The sequence below is a fragment of the Dama dama genome, chromosome 4 (assembly GCF_033118175.1).
Source record: "Dama dama isolate Ldn47 chromosome 4, ASM3311817v1, whole genome shotgun sequence".
NCBI classification, from domain to species: Eukaryota; Metazoa; Chordata; class Mammalia; order Artiodactyla; family Cervidae; genus Dama; species Dama dama.
In genome coordinates this window covers 21980916-22003665 of record NC_083684.1, presented here as the reverse complement: position 1 = coordinate 22003665, position 22750 = coordinate 21980916, and the positions used below count along the sequence as shown (strand labels likewise).

Genomic DNA, 22750 nt, shown 5'->3' with positions numbered 1-22750 from the left:
ATGCCAAAGCCTTTGACTGTGTAGGTCACAACAGACTGCGGAAAATTCTATAAGAGATGAGAATATGAGACCATCTGACCTGCCTCTTAAAAAATCTGTATGCAGGTTGAGAAGGAACAGTCAGAAACACAGATGGAACAACAGATTGATTTCAAACTGGGAAAGGAGTACATCAAGTCTGTATATTGTCACCCTGTTTATTTAACTTACATGCAGAGTATGTACATCATGAGTAATGCTGGGCTGGATGAAGCACAAGTTGGTATCAAGATTGCTGTGAGAAATATCAATAACCTCAGATATGAAGATGACACCACTCTTAAATCAGAAAGCAAAGAGGAACTAAACAGACTTTTGATGAAACTGAAAGAGGAGAGTGAAAATGCTGGCTTAAAACTCAACGTTTAAAAAACTAAGATCATGGCATCCGGTCCCATCACTTCATGGCAAATAGATGGGGAAACAATGGAACAGTGACAGACTTTATTTTCTTGTGCTCCAAAATCAGTGCGGATGGTGACTGCAGCCATGAAATTAAAAGATGCTTGCTCCTTGGAAGAAAACCTATGACCAACCTAGACAGCATATTAAAAAGCTGAACCTTACTTTGTCGACACAGGTCTGTATAGTCAAAGTACGGTTTTCCCAGTCATCATGTACGGATTTGAGAGTTGGATCATAAAGAAGGGTGAGTGCCAAAGAATTAATGCTTTTCAACTGTATTGTTGAAGACTCTTGAGCATCCCTTGGACTGCAAGGATATCAAACCAGTCAATCCTAATGGAAATTCATTGGAAGGACTGATGCTGAAGCCAAAACTCCAATACTTTGGCCACCTGATATGAAGAGCCAACTCATTAGAAAAGACTCTTATGCTGGGAAAGATTGAAGGCAGGAACAGAAGGGGACCACAGAGGATGAGATGGTTGGATGGCATCACTGACTGGATGGACATGAGTTTGAGTAAGCTCCGGGAGTTGGTGATGGACAGGTAAGCCTGGCGTGCTGCAGTCCATGGGGTCACAAAGAGCTGGACATGACTGAGTGACTGAATTGAGTGATGTTAAGTTACTTTTTATTTGCAACACTACTTTCTGAGTTAGTGCCAATATTGCTATCTTTTTCAGTGAGAAAACTAAGACTTATCTAGCCAAAGTCACAAGCTCACTGGAGGATTAGGAGCACACAGTGATCCTGTGTCTTGATCCTGAATACAATTCCATTCCTTTATGCCAGATTCCTACTCCCCTCACTCAACTTCTTTCATCCATCCTTATCTGTCTATATATATAAAAACATATATTCTTTAAATATTTATACACACATATTATATTCACACACATATTTAAAGGAATATATTGAGAGTAAGACAGGGGGTAAAAGGAAATGAAAAGAATTGAAGGATATATGTAGGATTTCCATGAGTATGTTGACTCTTAAGAGAGAGAGAAATGTGGTTATAAGCCAAGGGATCAAAGCCAGAGGACCAAAACTCTCCAGAAGAGGCATAGTATTAATTCTCATGGTTTTCAATAGGCTCATACACCCCCACATTTTTATGAGCTCTTATCCCTCCACTTCTCTAGCCAGAGGTCTCGAGAGAAAAAAGAATGTGGAAGAGAGTGATTTAGAGTCACGTCTTGGGCACCCAGAACGAGTAACTGCTTCTGTCTAACTTCAACTTGAAACTTTCTTAAATGCAAGTACATGGTATTATAATTGCCATAACAAAATCCATGTCATATTTTACATGTCTAAGTTCTTAAAATGTATCTTCACTGATTTGATTAGCACTGAATAGCTTATGGTTAATTATGATATTAGCTGGACACTTCCTCTGCCCTCCCATTGAAAAAAAAATTTATTTCTAGTTGAAGGATAACTGCCTTACAATATGGTGTTGGTTTCTGCCATACACTCACATCAGCCACAGGCATGCATATGTCCTCTCCCCTTGAAACCCCCTCCCGCCTCCCACTATACGAGACGCCTCTAGGTTGTCACGGAGCACCAGTCCGAGCTCCCTGAGTCACACAGCAAATCCCCACTGGCTATCTATTTTACATTGTTGTTCAGTAGCTCAGTAGTGTCCGATTCTTTGTGACTCCATGGACTGCAGCCTGTCAGGCATCCCTGTCCTTCACTATCTCCGGGAGTTTGCTCAAACTCAAATCCATTGAATCAGTGATGCCATCCAATCATCTCATCCTGTCATCACCTTCTCCTCCTGCCTTCAATCTTTCCCAGCATCAGAATCTTTTTCAATAAGTTGGCTCTTCACATCAGGTGGCCAAAGCATTAGAGCTTCATCTCTAGCATCAGTGCTTCCAATGAATATTCAGGGTTAATTTCCTTTGGGATTGACAGGTTTGATCTCCTTGCTGTCCAAGGGACTTTCAAGAGTCTCCTCTAGCATCACAGTTCAAAAGCATCAATTCTTCAGTGCTCAGCCTTATTTATGGTCCAACTCTCATATCCGTACATGACTACTGGAAAAACCATAGCTTTGACTATACAGACTTAACGTCAGCAAAGTGATATCTCTGCTTTATAATACGCTGTCTAGGTTGGTCATAGCTTCTCTTCCAAGGAGCAAGCATCTTTTAATTTCATGGCTACAGTCACCATCTGCAGTGATTTTGGAGCCCCCAAAAATAGTTTGTTACTGTTCCATTGTTTCCCCAACTGTTTGACATGAAGTGACAGGACCAGATGCCATGATTTTAGTTTCGTGAATGTTGAGTTTTAAGTCAGATTTTTCACTGTCCCCTTTCCTCTTCATCAAGAGGTTCTTTAGTTCCTCTTTGCTTTCTGCCATTAGGCTGGTATCATCTGCACATCTGAGGTTACTGATCTAGTTTACATATGGTAGTTTGTATATTTCCATGCTACTCTCTCAATTTGTCTCACACTCTCCTTCACCTCTGTGTCCACAAGTCTGTTCTCCATGTCTGCATCTCCACTGCTGCCCTGCAAATAGGTTCACCAGTACCATCTTTCTAGATTCCATATGTATGTGTTAATATACAGTATTAGTTTTTCTGATTCTGATTTACTTCACTTTCTATCATAGGTTCTAGGTTCATCCACCTCATTAGAATGGACTCAAATGTGCTCGTTTCTATGGCTGAGTAATACTCCATTGTGTGTATGTACCACGGTTCTTCATCCATTCATCTGTCAATTGACATCTAGGTTGCTTCCATGTCCTGGCTATTGTAAATATCGTTGCAGTGAACACTGGGGCACATGTGTCATTTTCAATATGGTTTTCTCAGGGTATATGCCCAGTAGCAGGATTGTTGTGTCATAAGGTAGCTTTATCCTTAGTTTTTTAAGGACTCTCCATATTGTTCTCTACAGTTATTGTATCAATTTACATTTCCATGAACAGTGCTAGGAGGTTCCCTTTGCTCCACACCCTCTCCAGCATCCACTGTTGGTAGATTTTTTGATGACGGCCATTCTGAGGTGTGAGGTAATATCTCACAGCAGTTTTGACTTGCATTTCTCTAATAATGAGTGATGTTGAGCATATTTTTATGTGTTTATTGGTCTTCTCTTTGCCTTCATTGAGAAATGTCTGTTTAGGCCGTCTGCCCAATTTTTGATGGGGTGGTTTGTTTTTCTGGTATTGAGTTGTAAGAGCTGCTTTTATATTTTGGAAATGCTTTGTCAGTTGTTTAATTTGCAATTATTTTCTCCCTTCCTGAGCATTGTCTTTTCACTTTGTTTATAAGCTTCCTTTACTATGCAAAAGCTTTTAAGTTTAATTAGGTCCCATGGTTTATTTTTATTTCCATAACTGTAGGAGGTGGGTCATAGAGGATCTTGCTGAGATTTATGTCACAGTGTTCTGCCTATGTTTTCCTCTAAGAGTTTTATAGTTTCTGGTCTTACATTTAGGTCTTTAATCCATTTTGAGTTTATCTTTGTGTATGGTGTTAGGGAGTGTTCTAATTTCATTCTTTTACACACAGCTGTCCAGTTTTCCTGACACCACTTATTGAAGAGAGTTTCTTTGCTTCATTGCATTTTCTTGCCTCCTCTACAAGACAAGGTGTCTGTCGGTGCATGGGTTTATCTCTGGGCTTTCTATCTTGTTTCATTGGTCTAAATTTTTGCTTTTTTTCTGACAGTATCATACTGTCTTGATGACGGCAGCTTTGTAGTATAGTCTGAAGTAAAGAAGGTTGGTTCCTTCAGTGCCATTCTTCTTTCTCAAGATTGTTTTGGCTATTTGGGGTCTCTTGTGTTTCCATACAAATTGTGAATTTTTTTGTTCTAGCTTTGTGAAAAATGACATTGGTAATTTGATAGAGATTGCACTGAATTTGCAGATTGTTTCTGGTAATAAAGTTGTTTTCACAATACTGATTCCTTATACCCATGAAAATGCAATATCTCTCCATCTGTTTATGTCATCCTTGATTTCTTTCATCAGGGTCTTATAGTTTTCTGTATACAAATCTTGCTTCTTTGGTAGGATTATTCCTAGGCATTTGATTCTTTTTGTTGTAACGGTGAATGGGATTTTTCTTAATTTCTCTTTCTGATTTTTCATTGTTAGTATATAGGGATGTAAATGATTTATGTGTATTGATTTTGTGTCCTGCAATTTTACTAAATTCACTAATTAGCTCTAGTAATTTTCTGATAATATTTTTAGGGTTTTCTATGTATAGTATCTGAAAGGTCATGCTGACCGCCGGCCGGACTGACGGAGAAGCCCCCCGCGGAAAGGTCTCAGATAAGCCCCCGACAGATATCCACCAATCAACAGCCCGTTGCCAGGCAGACTGATGGACGTGAAGGCGCCAAGACTCCGGCCAATCGAAAAACCGACGCGGGACCTAGAGGTCCAATCAGCACCTTGGTCCTGCCACTTCCGTATCCACCGGGGTATATAGGTGTTGCCCCGCCTCCCCGCAGATTGCAGACTCCCGTTTTTTCCCTTGCTCGCGCGTGGGAGCTCTGCCGGGAGCGATTGCCCAATAAAAGCCTTTTGATACTCCGGTGCCCCTTTGTCTTGTCACGGTGTTCTTACAGTATCATGTCATCTGCAAACTGAGAGTTTTACTTCTTTTGTAATCTGGATTCCTTACATTTCTTTTTCTTCTCTGACTGCTGTGGCTAGGACTTCTAAAATTATGTTGAATAACATTGGCAAGAATGGGCACCCTTGTCTTGTTCCTGATCTTGGAGGAAATGCTTTCAGATTTTCACCATTGAAAATAATGTTTGCTGTTGGTTTATCATATATGGCCTTTATTATGTTCAGGTAGGTTCCTTCTATGCCCATTTTTTGAAGAGTTTTTTGCCATAAATGAGTGCTGAATTTTGTCAAAAGCTTTTTCTGCATTTATTGAGATCATATGGTTTTTAATCTTTCAATCTGTTAATACAGTATATCACATTGATTGATTTGCATATAATGAAGAATCCTTGCATCCCTGGGAAAAACAGAACTTGATTATAGCGTACTACATGTTTAATGTGTTGTTGGATTCTGCCTGTTAGAATTTTGTTGAAAAATTTTTGCATTTATGTTCATCAGTGTTACTGGCCTGTAATTTTCTTTTTTTGTGATGTCTTTGTCTGGTTTTGATATCATCATAGAATGAGTTTGGCAGTACTCCTTCTTCTGCAATTTTTTTGGAGCAGTTTGAGAAGGATAGGTATTAGCTCTTCTCTAAATGTTGAATAAAATTCACTGGTGAAGTCAGCTGGCCCTGGGGTTTTGGTTTTTGGGAAATTTTTTAATCACAGTTTCAGTTTCAGTGCTTGTCATTGGTTTGCTCATAATATTTATTTCTTCCTAGTTTAGTCTTGGAAGGTTGAACTTTTCGAAGACTCTGTTCTTGTCTTCAAGGTTGTCCATTTTGTTGGCATATATAGTTGCTCATAATAGTCTCTTATGATCCTTTGTATTTCTGTGTTGTCTGCTGTAACCTCTCCTTTTTCATTTCTAATTGTGTTGATTTGATTCTTCTACCTTCAAAAAACCAGCTTTTAGTTTTATTAATCTTTATTGTTGTTTCCTTCATTTCTTTTTTCATTTATTTCTGCTCTCATCTTTATGATTTCTTTCCTTCTACTAACTTTGGGGTCTTTTTGTTCTTCTTTTTTCTGGCTGTTTTAGCTGTAAAGTTACACTGTCTATGATGTTTTTCTTGTTTTTTGTATTGCTATACTTTCATCTTAGAACTGTTTTTGCTGCACTCCATAGGTTTTCCATCATTGTGTTTTCATTGTCATTTGTTTCTAAGAATTTTTGATTTCCCTTTTTATTTCTTCAGTAACCTGTTGGTTATTTATAAACATATTGCTTAATCTCCATGTGTTTGTGTTGTTTAATCTTCATGTGCTTGTGTTTGTTACAGTTTTTTCCCTGTAACTGATATCTAGTTTCATAGCATTGAGGTCAGAAAAGATTGAGGCTTGACTTGTGACCCAAGATGTGGTCTATCCTAGAGAATGTTCCATGTGCACTTGAGAAGAAAATGTATTCTTCTGCATTTGAATGGAATGTCCTGAAGTATCAATTAGGTTTACCTGATCTAATGTGTAATTTAAGGCTTGTGTTTCCTTATTAATTTTCTGTTTTGATGATCTGTCCACTGGTGTTAAGTGGGGTGTTAAAAGTCCCCTAGTATTATTGTGTTACAGTCAATTTCCCCTTTTATATCTGTTAGTGTTTGCCTTATGTACTGAGGTGTTCGCTCCTATGTTGTGTGCATAAATATTTAAAATTGTTATGTGTTCTTCTTGGATTGATCCCTTGATGTTTATGTAGTGTCTTTCTTTGTCTCTTTTAAGATTCTTTAGTTTAAGGTCTGTTTTGTCTGATATGAGCATTGATGTGCTGTGTTTAGTTGTTCAGTTGTGTCTCAATCTTTGCAACCCCATGGACTGTAGCCCGCCAGGCTCCTCTGCCCATGGGGTTTCTCCAGGCAAGAATACTTAAGTGGGATGCCATGCCCTCCTCCAAGGGATCTTCCCAATCCAGGGATTGAACCCAGGTTTCCTGCATTGCAGGCAGACTTTTTACCATTTGAGCCACCAGAGACACCCATGAGAATTGTTACTTTGGCTTATTTCTGACTTCCATTTGTATGGAATATCTTTTTTACCCTCTCTCTTTCAGTCTGTATGTGTCTCTAGGTCTGAAGTTGGTTTCTTGTAGATAACATATTTAGGGGTGTTTTTGTATCCATTCAGTCAGTCTGTGTCTTTTGGGTGGAGCATTTAATCCATTTACATTTAAAGTAATTATTGATATAGGGCTTACCAGGTGACACTAGTTGAAAAGAATCTGCCTGCCAATGCTACAGATGTAAGAGATGCAGGTTTAATCACTGGATTGCAAAGACCCTCTGGAGAAGGGCATGCCAACCCATTCCAGTATTCTTGCCTGGAGAATCCCATGGAGAGAGGGATCTGGAGGGCTATAGTCCATAGGGTTGCAAAGAGTTGAATACGAATGAAACAACTGAGCAACTGACATTTTCTTAATTGTTTTGGGTTTGTTTTTGTTGGTTTTTTTCCTTGTTTCCTGCCTATAGAAATCCCTTTAGCATTTGCTGGCAAGCTGGTTTGGTGGTGCTAAATTCTCTTAATTTTTGCTTATCTGTACAGCTTTTGATTTCTCTATCAATTCTGAATGAGATCCTTGCCAGGTAAAGTAATCTTGGTTGTAGATTTTTCCCTTTCGGTACTTTAAATGTATCCTGTCATTCCCTTCTGGCCTGCAGAGTTTCTGCTGAAAGATCAGCTGTCAACAGTATGGGATTTCCCTTGTATGTTACTTGTTGCTTTTCCCTCGCTGCTTTTAATGTTCTTTCTTCGTGTTTACTCTTTGTTAGTTTGATTAGTCTGTGTCTTGGTGTATTTCTCCTTGCATTTATCCTATATGAGTATCTTTACAGAAATTGCTAAAGAAAATTAGTCTACTTCTTGATCCAGAGAAATAACCAGTATTACTGCATATTATTCCTTCCATTGACAACTCAATCCATGGTCACTTGATTAGGTGCAGAAATCAGTTAAAAATTTAAGGCAATCCTCAGGGTTTCCCTTTGTCTCAAAGAAAATGAGATTTAGACAAATGAATACAGTCAGTTGAGGGTTAAGCTAGGATCCCAATTTCCAATTCCTTGGCTGCACATCTGAAGCAAATTTCCCCTCTGCATGAAATATACATCTATATACGTTAAATTGAAACCAACAAGGGAACTGACAAGTAAAATATTTAGTACATAATGCAAGGAATATATAAAAATTTTGAAAGTTGAACAAAAGACTAGAGAGAAAAGCTACTGAACTTGGAAAATGAAAATTCTTTATCAAGAGTTTTATTGTTAAATTAAGCAATCTTTTTTTGTTGTTAGAAAACTAAAATTTAAGAAGCAAATCATATTCAAAGGAAAGGTTGTTCAACCATGGGCTGCTATGTAAATTCCAGACATTCTCTGATCATGATGAATGACTTGGTTAATAAATGGCCAAGTTAATTAAACATGCAATCAAAAAAATAAAGTTCGTTGTTGCTATTGCTGTTTTTTTACCTGGTTGCCAAAGAGGTTGAATCCATTAATTGCTTCTAGAGCTGCTTTTGCTAAGCCAACAGAGCTAGAAGAGAAAAGGAAATATTTTATAACTCTGATGTATTTGTCTATAAAAGAATAACCGTTATCTGATGAATATTCACAAGCATTTTTATTAACACTTATAACAACTTCCCAAGAATAATGTCCAATAGACTTCAGCCTGACATTTCACTATGTTAATTTTTCTTCCTTATGTTAGTGATCTCCAGGGGAAAATATTTCTAAGTTCACCAAGATTTAGACAAATGGTCATACTATTGATGGGAGTAGTCTTAATTCCAGTATCACTTATATTCACTAACTCAAGGGGAAAAAATGATTAAGTTTAGAAGAAAGTGTAGTATGATGATATTTGCATGGTAATACCAGGCTGGGCATCATCATTCAGATCAATGAATAGAGCTTTTCTCATGTCAATTCTGAGCCCTAGAAAAGATTCTGCATATCATGCACTTGCCACAGAGTAGTGTTTAATATACCCATTCAAATACTCTTTGCGTAAGGTCCAATGAAATGGCATTATTTTATGCTCACAGATCAAAGGATCATCATACCTCTGATTTTTTGCTATATTCTTCTCTTTGTAATAAAATGTATACTTCTTTGGCCTCTCAGATATCTCATATGATAGTGCTGAAAAATCGGAGGACCCAAATTTCATTACAAACATGAAACTATCATCTTATAAATACCAACCTTTAAATATTTTAGATCTAATATCTAGTTTACTTATTGCAATTTTTTGTCTTTTCCTCAAAGCAACTGCATATTCCATTAGTCATTTAAAATTAATGATCTGTCATCATTTCTCTAAAGCAGTGATTATTAAAGTGTGGTTCTCAGAGCAGCAGCATTACCTGGAAGCTTGCCAATTCTCACTGCTTTCTGGGAATGGGGTGTTAACAAGCCCTCCAGGTGCTTGAACGCACTTTAAATCTGAGAACCACTATCCTAAGCTATTCATCTTATCATGATTACATTTTCTATGGGCTGTTTACATGAAATGTTCTCAAGTAAGCATTAATTTTACTATAGAATAGTAACTGGTTGGGAAACGTTTTAAAATACATGAATGGGAAGGAATACAGCCAATGTTTTATAACTTTAAATGAAACAGAACCTTTAAAAATTGTGAATTTAAAAATTGTGTTGCATACCTAATGCTTACATAATATTGTACACCAACTATACTTCAATTTTTAAAAAGGATAATTAATCTATGGAGATAGTGATCAGGTGGATGGTACAGTGAAGAAAACAAAAAAACTATAATTCAATGTCCTACCTAATTGACACACCTAAGAAAATTTTGACACATTAACTTTCAGGGGCCTATTTTAAGTATTAAAATACCTTGGAATTGATAAAGCAATGCAGTTTATAGCAATAAAGTGAAATCCAGAAACTCAAACATGAGCTAAGACAAAGAACAGATTTTTTTGTTTTTATTACATAAGTTAAAAGTACAAAGGTACATGACTCAGACTACAGGATTTTATCCACAGGTTATATAATCACAGACACAGAAAATCCTTCAGCTCAGTTCGGTCACTCAGTTGTGCCTGACTCTTGGCAACCCCAGGGACTGCAGCACACCAGGCTTCCCTGTCCATCACCAACTCATGGAGCTTACTCAAACTCATGTCCATTGAGTCTGTGATGCCATCCAACCATTTCATCCTCTGTTGTCCCCTTCTCCTCCCACCTTCAAACTTTCCCAGCATCAGGGTCTTTTCAAATGAGTCAGTTCTTTGTATCAGGTGGCCAAAGTATTGGAGTTTCAACTTTAACATCAGTCCTTCCAATGAATATTCAGGACTGATTTCCTTTAGGAAGGACTGGTTGGATCTCCTTGCTGTCCAAGGGACTCTCAAGAGTTTTCTCCAACACCACAGTTCAAAAGCATCAATTCTCTGGTGCTCAGCTTTCTTTATAGTCCAACAATCACATCCATACAAGACTACTGGAAAAACCATAGCTTTGACTAGATGGACCTTTGTTGGCAAAGTAAAGACTCTGCTTTGTAATATGCTGTCTAGGTTGTTCATAACTTTTCTTCCAAGGAGCAAGCATCTTTTAATTTCATGGCTGCAGTAAAAATCTGCACTGATTTGGGAGCCCAAAAATATAAAGTCTCTCACTGTTTCCCCCTCTATTTGCCATGAAGTGATGGGACTGGATGCCATGATCTTAGTTTTTTGAATGTTGAGTTTTAAGCCAACTTTTTCACTTTTCTTTTTCACTTTAATCAAGAGGCTCTTTATTTCTTCTTCGCTTTCTGCCATAAGGGTAGTGTCATCTGCATATCTGAGGTTATTGATATTTCTCCCTGCAATCTTGATTCCAGCTTGTGCTTCATCCAGCCCAGGATTTTTCATTATGTACTCTGCATGTAAGTTAAATAAGTGGGGTGACAATATACAGCCTTGACTTACTCCTTTTCCTATTTGGAACCAGTCTGTTGTTCCATGCCCAGTTCTAACTGTTGCTTCTTGATATGCATACAGATTTCTCAGGAGGCAGGTCAGGTGGTCTGGTATTCCCTCTCTTGAAGAATTTTCCAGAGTCCTTAAGAATCAACAAAAATGTACTATGCGGATGATACCACTCTAATGGCAGAAAGCAAAGAGAAACTAAAGAAACTCTTGATGAGTGAAGGAAGAGAGTGAAAAAGCCAGCTTAAAACTCGGTATTAAAAAAACTAAGTTCATGGCCTCCACTCTCATCACTTCATGGCAAATAGAAGGGAGAAAGGTAGAAGAAGTGACAGATTTCCTTTTCTTGGGCTCTAAAATCACTGTGTATGATGACTGCAGCTATGAAATTAGAAGATAATTACTTTTTGACAAGAAAGCTATGACAAAACTAGACAGTGTGTTGGAAGCAAAAAGGTCCATACAGTCAAGGCTACGGTCTTTCCAGTAGGCATGTACGGATATGAGAGCTACCCCATGAAGGAGGCTGACTGCCAAAGAACTGAACTGTGCTGCTGGAGAAGACTCTTGAAAGTCCCCTGGACAGCAAGGAGATCAAACCATTTGGTCTTAAATGAAACCAACACTGAATACTCATTAGAAAGATTGATACTGAAGCTCCAGTACTTTGGCCATCTGATGCGAATGGTCAGTTCATTGGAAAGACCATGATGCTGGGAAAGGTTGAAGGCAGAAGGAGAAAACAGCAACAGAGGATGAGATGGTTGGATGGCATCACCGATTCAATGGACATGAACTTAGGCAAACTCCAAGAGATGGTGAGGGACTCCAAAGTCCTGCGTGCTGCAGTCCCTGGGGTCACAAAGAGTCGGACATGACTTGGAGACTAAGCAACAACAAGGTCCCAGGAGACAAATTCACTATCAAAATGAATTTTATTTCTACACACTAGCCATAGACACTTGGAAATTTAACATTAAAAATAAGTATCACTATAACATGAAATAACTCGAAATATTTTAGCATAACTTTAACAAAATATGTGCAAGACCTGAACACTGAAAAGCAGTTCTGAAAAAAGTAAAAAGACCTAAACAAATAAAGAGATGTCCCACATTCATGAATTGGAAAATTGAAGATCATTAAAGTATCAGTTATCTTCAGAATGATCTACTGATTCAATGCAATCACAATCAAGTGTCAACAGGCATTTTTTGTAAAAACTGACTAGCTAATTCTAAAATAAATGTGAAAATGTCCTGGGACAGTAGAAAGGTTTTCTTTAAAGGAGAGCAAACCTGAAGGACTACTTCAGAGGTAGAAGAGCTCCATGATGATACCGGTAAAAGAAAACATTTCTGAAAAGATAAGAACAATCTGTGTAGGGCAGAATAGTTTTTCTTGGATTTAAATAAAGCTAGTTATTCCTTCAGAAAAAACGTTGAAGAACAATTTGATTTCACAATTTAGCATAAAGCAACAATTACCAGTGCAATATAGTACAGATCAGGGCAGACATGTAAATCAATAAGACAGTCTAGAAATAGACCCATATATACATGATCAAACAGCCAGGTAAGTCAATGCAGAAAGAATAGCCTTTAATGGTACTGGAATAGTGAAGTATCTACATGGGGAAAAAAAATCTCAATCTTTGCTTCATACTACACAAAAGTAATTTGAAATAGATCATAGACTTAAATGTAAAAGCTAAAACTAGAAATCTTTTAGAACAAAACCTAGGAAAAAACTCTTCACAATTTTGAAGTGGAAAAAATTTCTAAATTTGAAGTGGAAAAAATTTCTAAGACACAATGAAGAACTAATCCTAAAAATTTTGATAAATTAGACTTCATCAGAATTAATATCTGATCTTCAAAACATGCCATTAATAAATGGCATGCCATTTATTACATGCCATAATAAATATGCCATTAATAAAATTAAAAGGCAAGTTGAACTCTGTAAAAAAAGAAAAAACCCATATCTCACAAAAGAATCTAGAATATATAAATAACTTTAACAACTCAGTAAGAATTCAAACAACCCACTTTAAAAATGAGAAAGAGATTTTAACAGACATTTCAAAATGCAGATATATGAAAGTAAACGGTACATGAAAAGTTGTTTAATAAAATTAGTTAACAGAAATTAAAAATTAAAATTACCACATACTCATAAGAATAATTTAAAAAATACTAACAATACCAAGTATAGACAAAGATGTGGAGCAATTGAAGTTTCTGCCGTTTGATGGCAGGTATGAATGGTAGGAATGAAAAATGGTAAATTCCTTTCAAAAAACAGTTTGGCAGTTTCTTAAAATGTTAAAACACTTATTATATAACTCAGGAATTCTACTCTTATGTATTTTCCAAGAGAAATAAAAACATATATTAACAAAAAGAGCTGTACTGAAATGTTCACAACAGCTTTATTTTAATAGCCCAAACTGTCAACAAACCAAATGTTCATCAACAGAAAATGGATAAACCAAACTGTGGTTTATCTATATAATGGGATACTATTTGACAATAAAAAGGAACAAAGAACTGAAAAAAATTTAAAAATACATGAAAAGGAAGGCAAAGTAGACATAATTTTCCCTATTCCTCTCTCTAAGTACAATTAAAAACCCTAGACATAAAATAAGAGACTTGCCTGTAGCTCAGACAGTAAAGAATCTGCCTATAATGCAGGAGACTCAGGTTCAATCCCTGGGTTGGGAAGATTCTCTGGAGAAGGGAATGGCAACCCACTCCAGTATTCTTGCCTGGAGAATCCCATGGACAAAGGAGTCTGGTGGGCTACAGTCCATGGGGTTGCAAACAGTCACATATGACTGAACACCTACTACTACAACTATTACTAGACATAACATAAGCAAATATAAAAAGGCTCAAAAGGATAGTGAGAAGGCGGACTGCCTAGGAACCACGGGATCCCACGAACAGCAGTATAAGGAGTCTCCTGAGTTTCCCTTTTGCATTTTTTTTTTCTTTTGCCTCATATATATACCAGACTTAGAGCTGAATAAACCAACAACTAGGAAATACAGGTAGATACATACCAAAAAAAAACCCAGCAAAAGCCAATGGACCAGGAAAAGAGCAACCTAGCAAAATGGAAAACTTTTAGACCATAACCAGTCAAAAAAACTGTGACTCTATCCCCACCCACTCTTGTATACACTGAGTGGGAAATTTAGATTTCTATGCTCCTGAGACTATAATGAGGAACTGGACCCAACATCCAACCAACTCAGTTGTAGTGGTGTCAGAAAAACCCAAGGAAGAAATCAAGACTTGCATTCCCGATGGACGGTAAAAAGTCTCTATTCTCACACCTCAGTGTCAGTGGACATCACACGGAGAGCCTAGACTTTCATTCCTACCCACCAGTAAATAGGTGAATCTCCCCTTCCTCTGAGGATGGCACTAGAGGAAGTCCAGTGGACAATTAAAACTCACATGAATGCCCAATTATAAAGAGGCCACACCCTTTTCCTTGTCATGTAAGTGAAGGTTGCCTGGAAATTATACTGAGGTAATAATACTTCTATCCTTCCCAGACAGGGAGATATTAATTGAAGCCTACTGGGGAGCTAGACATGACAACCCAGATCCAGCAGTAATGTGGAGTCTCTATATTGGGTGTCAACAATACACAAAAAACTGGCATTAATGGGGCGATGTGTTTAGACTCTTCCCCTGCCAGGGTGGTGTCAAAAAAATACAACTAAAATAAAAAATAAAACCCACTGTCTTATAATATATTAAATGTTCATCAGTTCAGTTGAATTCAGTTCAGTGGCTCAGTCATATCCGACTCTTTGCAACCCCATGAACCACAGCATGCCAGGCCTCCCTATCCATCACCAACTCCCGGAGATTATCCAAACTCATGCCCATTGAGTCAGTGATGCCATCCAACCATCTCATCCTCTGTCATCCCCTTCTCCTCCTGCCCTCAGTCTTTCCCAGCATCAGGGTCTTTTCCAATGAGTCAGCTCTTCGCATCAGGTGGCCAAAGTTTCAGCCGCAACATCAGTCCTTCCAGTGAACATCCAGGACTGATCTCCTTTAAGAGGGACTGGTTGGATCTCCTTGCAGTCCAAAGGACTCTCAAGAGTCTTCTCCAACACCACAGTTCCAAAGCATCAATTCTTTGATGCTCAGCTCTCTTCATGGTGCAACTCTCACATCCATACATGACCACTGGAAAAACACTAGCCTTGACTAGATGGACCTTTGTTGACAAAGTAATGTCTCTGCTTTTTAATATGCTGTCTAGGTTGGTCATAACTTTCCTTCTAAGGAGTAAGCATCTTTTAATTTCATGGCTGCACTCACCATCTGCAGTGATTTTGGAGCCCCCCCCAAAAAATGTCAGCTACTGTTTTCACTGTTTCCCCATCTATTTGCCATGAAGTGATGGAACTAATTAAAAAAAAAAAAAATCACTCATCATATCTAGAACCAGAACTATTCAAAATGAATAAAAGCTATCTATCTATATCAATACATACTTCTACTGAGACAAGAGAGATGTGAAAATTAACAAAGACTTTAAAGCAGTCGTGATGAAAAGGCTTCAGTGAGCAATTATGAGTATGAGTGAAACAAATGAAAAGAAAAAGGCTCAGCTATGAAATAGGAAATCTCAGCAAAGTCTTTAGAACTGAAAAATACAATAATCAAAACAAAAAGCTCAGTGAATAGGATGAAGGAGACAGAAGAAAGAACAACTAACCTGAAAGATAAAACAATAGAAATTATCTAGTCTGAACAAAAAAGAGAAAAGACTTAACAAAACAAATGAAGAGGATCTCAGAGACCTGTGGGACTTCAACAAAGATTTAACATTCATGTCACTGGGCTTCCTGAACAAGAAAAAAAAAAAAAAGGATGAAGCTTAAAGAAAAAAAAAAGCATCTGAAACAATGGCAGAAAATTTCCCAGTTAGCAAAAGACAAAAAGCTAAGTGAAACTCAAACAAAATAAAATGAAAATACCCATTCAGGACACATCATAACTTCTGAAAACTAAAGAAAAAGAAAAATCTTGACAGTATCCAAAGGAAACATGTCTACAGGGGAAAAGCAATTAAATAACAGTGAACTGCTTATCAAAAAAAAAAAAAAAACAAACAAACAAAGCTAAAAGGATGTGACATAAGAGTTTTTAAGCATTAAAAGAAGGAACTGTCAACCCAGAATCTTATACCAGTAAATATATTCTATATATTTATTTATTTAAGCAAGGCATTCCCAGATGAAGGAAAAGTAAGAGGTCTGTCATAAGCAGATTTACCCTAAAAATATGATGGAAGTAAGTTCTCAAAACAGAAAGGAAATGCTAGGTAATTAGAAAATGGTAAACAAAACTACTAGTAAATACAATAGGCTTTTCTCCTGTTGAGTTTTATAAATTATGTTTGATAGTTACAGCAAAAATTATAACACTATGGTTCTAAATGTGTATGGAGGAAATATTTAATATAATTAGATTATAAATGGGGGAGGGTAACAAGACACATATGAAGGTAAAGTTTCTATAATCCCTCTACCTGATAAAATGATGGCATTAATATACTGAGTTCATATGTATATATAGTAATACCAGAGCAACCACTGAAAAGCCATAAAAAAAGATCATTCAAAACCACTATAGATAATCAAAATGGAATTCTAAAAAATGTTTTAGAACCAACAGGAAGGTAGGAAAAAGAAAAAGAGAAATGAAAAAAAGAATAAATACAAAGATAAAATGGCAAATGTAAACCAAAACATATCAATAATTACATTCAATGTAAAAGTCTAAACATGGCAATTAAAAGAAAGTTGGCAGAGTTGATCTAAAAACATGACCCAACTGTATACAAGAAGCTCTTTTTGAATATAATAATATAGACAGGATGAAAGTAAAAGGATTTAAAAAAGAAGCATCATGTAACCATTAATCTCAAAGGAAAGCATATTTTGAAGTCCCAACCCAGAGAGGTAGTATTTTAGAGATGGAGCCTTTGGAAGGTAATTAGGCTTAGATTAGGTCATGAATATGGAGTCCCTATGAATGATGGAATTAGTATGCCTGAGTCACACAGCATGTGGGATTTTAGTTCCCTGACCAAGGATGGAACTGTGCCCCCTGCAGTGAAAGCATGGAGTCTTAATCACTGGACCCCCAGGGAAGTCCCAGGATTAGTATCTCTTTAAGAAGAGAGACCAGAGAGCTTGCTTTGTCTCCCTCTCTGGCATGAAAGGACATGGCATCAGAAGAAAGTCCTCACCAGAGAACAGAGATGTCTGGCAACTTGATCTTGGACACTTCAGACTCCAGAATATATAAATTCCTATTGTTTAAGCTACCAAGTCTATGGTACTTTGTTTTAGCAGGACAAATCAATGAATACAATTCTATATAACAGGAGTATACTTTTTTTTTTTCAGGTGCTCACACCAACATCAAGAGATCCTATCTTGGCCATAAACAAAATCTCAAGACTATAAAAGAACTGAAATCCTACTGTACTCTTTAATCACAATGGCATCAAACTGGAATCAATAATAGAACAACAGGAATATCTGCCAACACTTGTAAAGAAAACAATATATACCTGTCTACATAATCGACATGAATGAAAGAAGAATCTCAAGTGAAATAAAAAATACAATGGATAGAATGAAAATGAAAATATAACATCAAAATTTGTGTAGTATAACTACAATAGTACTGAGAGGGGAAATTTATAGAACTAAATGAATATATAAGCAAAGAGAAAAGCCTCAAATCAATTATCTAATCCCAATTTAATTGAAGCTAGAAAAAGAGCAAAATAAACCTGAAGCAAACAGAAGGAAATAACACAGATAACAGAAAACAATGACAATCGACACACCCACATCCACAGAGTAAAAAAAAAAAAGAAAGAAAAAAATCAGTGGAACAAACAACTAATCTTCAAAGGGTTGAAGAAAATTGACAGAAGCCTGACAAAGAAATAAGACACAAATGACCAATATTAGGCATAGAACAGGAGATAACACTACAGACATTGTAGATATCAAAAGGATAATGAGCAAATACTCTGAACAATTCAACATACATAGATTAAAAGGAATGAGTCAGTTCCTGGAAAAGCAAAACTATCACTACTCATTCAATATGAAATAATTTGAATAGACCCATTACTGTTAAGAAGTTGAATCCATAATTTTCAAATGGTAAAAAAAAAAAAAAAAAACTCTCCATACCTATATGATTGCACTGAAGAAATCTACCAAACATTTAAAGAAAAATTGACACCAATTCTATACAATCTCTTCCAGAAAATGGAGTGGGGAAAAAACACTTCAGAGTTAACTTAATTGAAGCTAGCATTACCCTGATACCAAAACAAAACAAAGACAATGCGCAAAAAGAAATCTATAGGCCAATATCTCTCATGACTACAGACATTAAAATCTTTTTAAAAATTAGCAAGTAGAATTTAGCAATATGTGAAATGAATTATCCCCATGACTGACCAGGTGAGGTTTAGTCTAGGGACAAAAGGCCAGTTTGGTAATCAGAAATTAATCAACACAGTCCACCACATTAATAGCCTAAAGAAGGAAATTCACAGGATCATATTGGTGGTATTAGCAGAGGAATAGACATATAGAACCCAGAAACAGTCCAATATAAATATGTCCATTTTATTTTCAACAAGAGCACAAAGGCATTTCATTGGAGGAAAGACAGTCCTTTCAACAAACACAAATGATGCTAGAGTAACTGGACATGCATCAAAAAAAAAAAACCTTCAACATCATACCTTATACAAAATTAACTCAAAATAGATCATGAACTTAAATGTAAGACACAACACTATGTAACTTTCATAAAACAAACCATCAGAGAAAATCATCAGAATCAAGGTTACGCAGAGTTGTCAGAATTTACACCAAAAGCACAATCCATAAAAGAAAAAATTTATAAACTGGGTTTCATTACAATTGAAAGCTTGCTCTAACCAAAAAAAAAAAAAAAAACACCCAAGCTACAGACTAAGAGAATATATTTGCAAAACACAGAATTAAAGGACTAGTATCAAGAATTATTTATGTATAAAGAATTCTCAAAAATCAACAATGAAAAAAACCCGTCCAATTAGAAAAAGAGCAAAAGCCATGAAGAGATATTTCACTGAAGATGCAGATGATACATAATCACATGAAAACATCCAATATCATTATCCATTAGGAAATGCAAATTAAAACCACAATAAGCTACCACTACAAACAAATCAGAGTAAATAAAGTAAAAAATAGTGATAACACCAAATGCTGGCAAAGATTCAGAGAAATGACATCATACATTGCTAGTAGGAATGTAAAGCAATATGGGACTCTCAAAAATAGTCTTGCAGTTTCTTTAAAATCTAAACATGTAACTACCCACCAGCTGAACTACTGGACATTCATTCATCCCAGATAAGGTCACAATCATTTACAACTATGTTTTCTTCTAAGAGTTTTATAATTTTAGTTCTTACTATTAGGTCATTGATCCTTTTCCAGTTAATTTTGTTATTATATACTACATGAAGTAGGGACCCAAATTCATTCTTTTGTATCCAGCTGTCCCAGCACCATTTGCTAAAGACTATATTCTCCTCTATCAATTATCCTTGCACCTTTGTGAAAATCAACTGACCATACATGTATGGGTTTCTTTCTAGATCATCAAGTTTACTGCACTAATATCTGTCTCTTGTTATACTTGTACCACACTATTTAATTATTGTAGCAGATTACTGTAACTACAGTAAGCTCATTACTATAGTAAACTTTGAAGTTGCAAAGTGTGGATCTTCCAACTTTGTTCTTTATGAAGGGTTGTTTTGGCTATTCTGAGTTCCTTGCATTTCCATGCAAATTTTAGGATTAGTTTGCCAATTTCTACAAAAAAAAAAAACAAAAGTTTTGTTATGGATTACACTGAATCACCATGGAGTAGGAAATGGCAACCCATTTCAATATTCTTGCCTGGAAAATTCCACGGACAGAGGAGCCTGGTGATATAGCGCTATAGTCCATGGGGTGGCAAAGAGTCAGAGGTGACTGAGCACACACTGAACACAGGATATCTTTCCATTCTTGGATGTCTTCTTTAATTTTTTTCAACAATATTTTATAGTTTTTGATGTACAAGTCTTGCATTTCTTTTGTTAATCCCCTCTACTTTAAAAGTGAGGAAACTAAGTTCTGAGAGATTGAATGTAAGTGACTTTCAAATGCATCCTTACTTTCTCTTTGGTGAAAACTCTCTTCCCTACTACAATATATGCAAACCATTTTACCCTGGTTCTCAAGAACAACTAAGCCAATAATCTGGTATTGCTTCCCAGGTGACCCTAGTGATGAAGAACTCACCTGCCAATGGAGGAGATGTAAGAGATGTGGGTTTGATCCCTGGGTCTGCCATGCAGACAACCCACTCCAGCATTTTTTGCCTAAAGAAATCCATGGACAGAGAAGCCTGGAGGGCTATACAGCCCAAAGAGTCACAAAGAGTCGGACAAGACTGAAGCAACTTAGCACACACATGCTACTGACTCAAATCTGCAGTCCAGCACTTCACTTTCAGTGAAGAAGTACCTCATACTTCCACAGGATGAACAAATTTCAAAACAATCCACGTGGTACTCACTAGTATGCTTGAGAGAAGGGACATGGTCTCTTTTCATAGCCAAAGTCACTTTAGAAAAATGACAAGGCCTACAACCTGGAGGAACAAAGTCCAAATGAAGAATATGTGCTAGTTTAAAATATGTCTGCAAAATCTTTGCCTTCTATCAAAAGGTGGAGTCTAATTCCCCTCACTTACCTTATTGACTCTAACAGATAGGATGTAGTGAAAGTTATGCTGCATGACTTCCAAGGCTAGGTCATAAAAAGATATAGCTTCCATCTGGCCTGTGAGTTTTGGGACACTGAACCTTGGAACCTAGCTACCACAATGTGCAGAATCTATATGGAAAAACTTCATATAAGTGTTCCTGCTGAAGTCCCAGTCAACACTCTGATACCCAAGTGAGGAAGTTTTCAAAGTTGACTCTAGCCTCAGCCACAATTGATGGCAAACATGAGATCCTAAGTATGAACCACCCTAGTTAGCCTAGTCAACCCTCTGAACCATGAGAGTTAACAATAGTAAAAGATTGTTGTTCTGCTGTTTTATGCTTCTAAGTTTGGGATGCTTTACTTGAAACACTAGGTAGCAAGAAAAGAATCTAAGGCAGGTTTCTAACTGCACGTGCACCCGGCACAATCATACCTAGCCTTGAATAGTCCAAATGGAAACCAAACAGTACCTGCATAAGAATTCTAAATTCTTAAAACCTAAGGGTTAGAAGAACCATAGGAATCATATACTCTGACAATGCATGCAAAAACATTCGCTGCCAATTAATTTTATTGCTTAAGGATGTTTTCTCAATGCCCAAGGAGTTCTCTGTTGGTCCCCAGTGCACAAGGTTCATTCTAAGTTTAAAAATGGTGCAGAAAGACAGCTGAGGGATGAATTTGGAAACTGTCCTCTAAATAAAGCACTACAAAAGAAGGAAACATTGTATCTGGATTATACTAAAGGTCAAGTTCTTACCATTTCAATTTTCTTTACCAATGCAATTGGTTGAATAATTGGACAATTGAAATTCACATATATGTTAATTTATTATTGACTGGTTATTTAAATCTTTGGCAACAGCAAGCTATTTACATGACTATTACCAACAGAGCATTCACCAATTTGGTTCTTTAAAGGTGTTACCTTACATTTACTTACAGGAACTAAAAGTGTTTACCTGGGAGATAGTTTTTAATAAAGTGATTTATTGCATAAACGAAAGCTTCTCCAGAAAAGATAATGGGTTTGGACTAGGTGATTTAAAACACACCATGGAATCCAAAAAGTTAACTGGCAAGCATGGAAACTGAATTCACAATCTCATATTCATTAACATTATGCCTTAACTCCCTGAGGTACCCAATCATACTTCCTGAAAAAAAAGGACTTTACAGTACTATGGTTTTAATGGATGTTCATGGATTGTTCAGTACAGGAAAAATACATAAAATGAAGCAGAATGGATGGATAACTGCCTGTGTTATAGCTCAATGACTAGAACATCAGAAATGACTTAAGAAGAGTAAGTAGTTACTTTAAATAACAAGTACTACATGAAATAAAATGGTCACTAAAATATCTTAAACTGATGTTATGATGGTTACTTATCAGATATTTTAGTGATAGTCTTATTTATTGGAGAAGCCTAGAGAATAGACATAAAATTGTAATCCCCCCACAAAACCCCAATAATCTTTCCTTCTGGATATATATCTATAATGGGCTTCCCTGATAGCTCAGTTGGTAAAGAATCCACTTGCAATGCAGCAGACTCCAGTTCGATTTCTGGGATGGGAAAAATTCGCTGGAAAAGGGATAGGCTACCCACTACAGTATTCCTGGGCTTCCATTGTGGCTCAGCTGGTAAAGAATCTGCCTGCAAAGTGGGAGACCCGTGTTTGATCCCTGGGTTGGGAAGATCCCCTGGAGAAAGGAATGGCTATCCACTCCAGTATTCTGACCTGGAGAATTCCATGGACTGTATAGTCCATGGGGTTGCTAGGAGTCAGACATGACTGAGCAACTTTCACTT

The 22750-nt window shown here is 36.8% G+C and overlaps 1 protein-coding gene across 4 annotated transcripts in view; it reads right to left on the bottom strand.

Annotated features, from left to right (window-relative positions):
* Nucleotides 1-22750, bottom strand: part of PHKB (phosphorylase kinase regulatory subunit beta) — a 218252-nt gene that overhangs the window by 120111 nt on the left and 75391 nt on the right. For all 4 annotated transcript variants that reach the window (XM_061138445.1, XM_061138447.1, XM_061138444.1 and 1 more), the window contains one exon: nucleotides 8568-8631. In XM_061138445.1, coding sequence (XP_060994428.1) covers nucleotides 8568-8631 — 64 coding nt within the window. The remainder of the gene's footprint in view (nucleotides 1-8567; nucleotides 8632-22750) is intronic.